Source organism: Antrostomus carolinensis, unplaced genomic scaffold (genome assembly GCF_000700745.2).
Source record: "Antrostomus carolinensis isolate BGI_N321 unplaced genomic scaffold, ASM70074v2 scaffold35886, whole genome shotgun sequence".
NCBI lineage: Eukaryota > Metazoa > Chordata > Aves > Caprimulgiformes > Caprimulgidae > Antrostomus > Antrostomus carolinensis.
This window is the reverse complement of record NW_010321761.1, coordinates 1-5,667: the sequence shown is the minus strand read 5'-3', so window position 1 is coordinate 5,667 and position 5,667 is coordinate 1. Positions and strand designations below refer to the sequence as shown.

The window sequence follows — 5,667 nt, the reverse complement described above, 5'->3', positions numbered from 1 at the left end:
ATTTATTTTCCTTTTTCCTTTTTTTTCCTTTCACACAAGGTGAGGGTGATGTGGTGAAAACTGATGAGGAAGGGGGAAAGCTAATAACAGTTGTACTTAAATTCTTTACAGGTCTCAGAAGTTACTCCGTCCAAACAGTTTAAAACTGGGCAATGATTCTGATGCAGATTCAGATTCCAGGGCCAGCTCCCCAAACTCTACTGTCTCCAACAACAGCAGTGAAGGTTTTGGGGGCATCATGTCTTTTGCAAGTATGTACTGATGCATTCATTAAGCTGGTTTTATTTATTATATTAGAGTTTACAGAGAGATGGAATAGAGGGATGGAAAGTCAAGAGAATGACTTGGTTGGCAAATTGTTAGCAGCTCTGCAGAAGTCATGTTGGGAGCCACAGGACCTGTTTAACTTATACTGCTGCTAACTACTGCTTTGTGCATTTTTCAGTAAGGAGGACTTTGGTTATGTGGTTAGGCCCTTGAGTTATATGGTGCTTTAGGGCACAGATCAGAAATTCCTTCTGTTTAATATAAACAAAAAATTGTGCAGTTTCCTGAAATTGATACATAAATCTTGCCAGTAGTATGCCTTCCATGCTACCATGTTGTGTGTTTAGGTGCTAAATTCAATGTATTGACTGTGCTCACCTACTTTTATATTATATTTAACAATAAAATCCACAGGTGTGGAAAACTAATCTAGAATTTTTTAATAAGTGAAAGAAGACCTGGCCAGTTGAGTCTTGCACTATAGTGGGGAGCAGTGCAAGAAGTTTGCAGCAGTGAGGAAAGGATATTGGATGTTTCTGGTAAAATAATTGGTACTAAAATAAGACTGCAAAAAAAAAAAAAAAAGAACCAAAGCAAATTGAAATAGTACACTGACATTTTAAATTAGTATCTTGAAGTGTTAATCAGCTCGTTGATCTAGATGAGGTGTTGTCAGGCTTAATCAGATGATGATGCACTATTGTCTTCTTAAGATCTGTCTGTACTAGGAAGAATTTCTGTTTTCTCCTAGTAAATGGAAAGCTTTTATTTTAAAGCACATTTCTGTGGCAGATTTACAGTGTTTCACAATCCTCACTTCAGAATGACATGTTTTGGCGATCTTCTGTCATCCTGTTTCCTCATGTGGCCCCTGCCATTTCTTTACTCCTAAAAAGGGGACCAAACTAGAAGACACAGCTGACATGAGGTTACCTGTTTAGGTGCAGGAAGACAGCGGGATGTGGCTGTTACATTTTAGACTCGAAGATACAACAGCAATGGTTGTAACATGGAAGCTAAGAGTTAGGATTTTGGACAATTTAGAATAAACCAATTTCAGATGCGGTTGCAATGTAAATGAGATGATGTTTTGCTTGTGAGACTTTTGAGTAATAAAGAACATCATTAAGGATCTGGAAGGTGAATGACAGGAAGTTTAGGAAGTTGAGAAGTGTGTGGTGACCATTAGGCATTTAATTGTTTTGTTCTTCTGTCATAGGCAGCCTGTACAGAAACCACAGCACAAGTTTCAGTCTGTCCAACTTAGCCTTACCAACCAAAGTTGGGAGAGACAAGAACACTCCCTTTCCCAGCCTGAAAGGTAACCGTTTCCCCCTTTGTCTTCTACAGCCTTAACAGTTCTTGTGACTTGGCAGTCTGAGGTCTTACCCCTAACAGGAATCCTGGGGGTGATGCATTTTGGTAGTTTGAGTAGTACCCGTCTTCAGTATCAACATAGTAAATTGTCTTGATATTTCTCAGTCACAGAATCATAGAATGGTTTGGGTTGGAAGGGACCTTAAAGCTCATCCAGTTCCAACCCCCCTGCCATCAGCAGGGACACCTTCCACTAGACCAGGTTGCTCAAAGCCTCATCCAGCCTGGCCTTAAACACTTCCAGGGAGGGGGCAAAGGTTTCTTCCCAACAGTTGTTCTGTGTTGGGATGGGAGACTGGCTAGTCTAGCCTCTGTGAATGTTGGGTTTGTTTTGTATTTTGTTGTTTGGTTTTGTTTTTTTTTCTTTTAAAGTACTTAGTGGAAAGAGGGGGAACCAAGAGGTAGGTTGTACTTTTGTACTGCCACTTATCTTCATGATTAGCCTTAGGCAACTTGTTAAAGCAGTGGTGCTGCATTTGTAAGTGGGGATAATGCCAGCCTCCCGTGGAGACTGCAGTTTACGTGGCTTTCCAAAGTGTTTATGGTCTCTTCAGTTCACTAAATAGAAAATTTCTGATCAAAATAAAATTATAACCACACTTCAGCTCATTCAGAGTGAAGATCGATCCCTAACTTATGTGCACAATCTTTTCATTGGAACATCTCCTGTTTGTCTGCAGTATTATTCGATAACATGTCTGGATGGGCACTAGAGAAAGGACCCTCTTACCATGGGGATTTAGACAGCCTGATTGTCCTAGTACCAGATGTAATAACAGAAGAGTGACTGAGCATGTGGTGGTGTTTTCATGTTGAGACCTTTTCAGTTGCTAAACTGGGGAAAGGTTTTATTTTACATTTTGAGTTATTCTGATTAGAACTTACTGCTTTTGTTTTAATCTGTTGATTTTTTTTCATTTACTTTTTCCTCCTCATCATTTTCATCGGTAAAGATTACTTTAATCTGGAAGTGGGAAGGGATGTGGATGAAGGTTGGTATGATGTTTTGCTGACCTTTGACCTTGTAGAAACAAAGGCCAAAAGCTGGGTTTTGTGTTTCTGCTTTGGACTTTGTTTTTTTGAGACAAGTAATCATTCCCTGTGTGTAAAATGAGGAGGAACAGGACTGGTATGGTGCAAACACTAGCAGAGACTCTGCACAGCTGTTTTTTGACAACCTATTACCAGTTGGTTACGTTTCCATGTCCAATTGTACTGGTTAAGAAACATGCTTCATGTCAGGGTGATTTCCATGGGTAAACTTAACGACTGATTCCATGCATTGGAAGAAAACAGTGATGGGGTTTGCCATTCCACGTTCATGCTTTGCGCCTCATCTTCTGCCCTTTGGTGTTCTTTTGTTCACTATTGTAGTCCTGTAGGGCCTTCAATGTTATTATGCAGCTATGAAGATGGGATTTCCTTAGAGTAGCTCAGTCTGATTTATGCATGTGCAAGTGTGTGTGTGTGTGTGTGTTTGTGTTCATTTACGTGTGCATGCGTGCTCACTGGGATTCCCACTGGGCACTTTACTGGTTTTTAAATGTTTCTGTCTCTGTTGTGGAAGTATAAAACTGCTGCGTTAACTTGTTCTTACCAAGCGTGTCTGTTACCCTGTGTTTCTAACTGTAATGGGAAATGATGCTGGGACTCCATCTCATTGCTGCTGTTTGACCACTTTCCATCTTCCTTTTTAATTTTTATTTCATGCACATCCATTGATATTTTTTCCTCAGTGATGCAGATGGTTTTGATAGTGCCCTTGAAATACAATATGTGCAATAATGTCCTTGAAGATGCAATAGATTGGTTCCACGATGCCAAATTTCAAGTCAAGCACTATCTCAAAGATTAATTGCGCTGGCCCTTGTTGTCTTGGGCTTTCAAGCATTCTTCCTGCTCTAGCGTCATTTGGGTTTTGTTTTGAGGGAGGGCTGGGAAGAAGCTGCTAGTTGGATTCTTTTGATGCTGATGGTGGGGAGCGTAGATATTGTAGTGCACTACTAATTGTATATTTTGTGTCCCAGTATTTGGGTTAAATACTATAATGGAGATTATTACTGAAGCTGGCCCAGTAAGCAATGAAGGTGGGTTCCCTACAGCATGAGCTGTGCATGATATAACAATTTCCAGCATTCCCTATGCCTGACTTTGGGCTACCTTTTTCACTGGGTAACCAGTACCACATGATCTATACTAGTCACCCCAATGCATTATGCTTTTACATATAGTGACTAATTTGAAGATGGTTCTTGTTGTGGAACTGCATGCAGAGCAGCCAAACCCTTCCTGCCTTTCACCCTCTGCTCTCATTACCATCTTCTCTTTTTCTCTCTGCATTACTCCCATTACTGTTTTCTGCCGATGTGTGATGCTAGAATATGATACACGCTGCTGCTTTTTTGGAGTTTCCATTTTGTTTGAAGTCTGTTACCTATAATCTGAATAGGTGTGTTAGCCAACCTTCGCGTTGCTTGTTAGTGTCCTGGGGATCAGACTGTTTTCCTCCCATCCCTTCCTCTCATCCCGCTTCCTCTCCTGTTTAGGAAACAGACGAGCCCTTGTGGATCAAAAGTCTTCAGTCATTAAGCACAGCCCAACAGTCAAGAGAGAATCTCCATCACCTCAGGGACGAACTAGCAATTCCAGGTAATATTTTTCATTGCTTTTTGAATATAAAGTGTTGTTAGAGTGGTTTCATGCTTGGCCGATGTTTCCTCAGAAGTCTAGCTGTTGAAAAACGAAATAGTACTTTTCTGTTGCCCTAAGCTTGCACATATTATTGTATGAGAAGATGCAGTATGGATGGTCTCACAGTTAATAGCACTCATACGTATGTTTCTGTTCTCCAAAATGTATCCGCTTTCTGTTTGAAAGTCAAAAAAATCTAGGTCCCTACTTTAACTTAAGTTAAACTTTAACTCAAGTATTTATTCCTTGGAATGGAGTCTGTTCTCAACAAGGCACTCTAGCCAGTGGGATTTTAATGCACCACTCAGGGGATCAGCTGAGTCATATGAAGCAGTTTGATTTCGTTAATTCATGTGAAACACTTTTCTCAGCTTTGGGAAGGGACTCAGAATGGTGCAAATAAACATTACCTGACCTGTGCCTGTGCTTTCTTCTCATGCAGTCGTGGATAGAGTGAAATTCACTCTGAGCTACTGGGGTTAGGAGACAAGCAAGAACAATAACAGCAGTTCAGACTGGGGAATGCAACAGGAGTTCCCTTCTTACCATTCCCTCTCCTGTGGCAAAACAAGGTGAAGCAGTACACGTGCCCGGGCTGATGCAGTAGTGTTATCTTTCAAGGAGAGCTTACAGGTCAGACAAGGCAGCTGTGGGAGAAGGTTGTGACATAGAGGATTCCTGTGGGTTCTGAGGAGTGCTGTGAAGGTGAGGGGTAGAGTGGTAGCTGGAGGGACTAGAGGAAAATCTGATTATGGCTTATTATGGGAAATAATGAACAAAATAAATTATTTGATCCATCACCTAGAGAACAGAGCTTGGACTATGTGCAGTTGTTAGCAACAGGCATAGCTAGATTTGAACTTCTTTTCTTGTAAACTTAACTTTGACAGGAAATGCATTTCTGTTTGTGTCCTGGCTGTATCTCTCTCCCCATGCGAGCCGTGGTAAGCAGAGAGCTAACTTTTGCCTGCTTCCTCTTAAATCCATCAGTGAGAACCAGCAGTTCCTGAAGGAGGTGGTACACAATGTTCTCGATGGGCAAGGTGTTGGCTGGCTGAACATGAAGAGAGTCCGACGGCTGCTGGAGAGTGAGCAGCTCCGTGTCTTTGTACTAAGCAAGCTGAATCGCACGATCCAGTCAGAAGAAGACGCTCGACAGGATGTCATACAGGATGTGGTCAGTGCTGAACTCAGCAGGGTCCTCATACCTGGAGTCTGCTGAGGCTCATTTCGTAGAAAGTTTTTGTTAAATTGCCTCCTAAAAGCTGATGTTACAGCAGTTTTTGAATTTGTGTTCTTGAGTTACAAAGCTGGGAGGAGTGGCTGACACGC

General features: G+C 41.5%; 1 protein-coding gene across 1 annotated transcript in view; it reads left to right on the top strand.

The window, feature by feature from the left end:
• LOC104526567 (MAP kinase-activating death domain protein) overlaps positions 1 to 5,557 on the top strand; it is a 22,930-nt gene extending 17,373 nt beyond the window's left edge. Inside the window, exons 14-19 of the mRNA XM_029085462.1 lie at positions 112 to 251; positions 1,487 to 1,588; positions 2,598 to 2,636; positions 3,672 to 3,731; positions 4,191 to 4,293; positions 5,326 to 5,557. Of these exons, the coding sequence (XP_028941295.1) occupies positions 112 to 251; positions 1,487 to 1,588; positions 2,598 to 2,636; positions 3,672 to 3,731; positions 4,191 to 4,293; positions 5,326 to 5,557 (676 nt within the window). The remainder of the gene's footprint in view (positions 1 to 111; positions 252 to 1,486; positions 1,589 to 2,597; positions 2,637 to 3,671; positions 3,732 to 4,190; positions 4,294 to 5,325) is intronic.
• Positions 5,558 to 5,667: the final 110 nt, after the last annotated feature.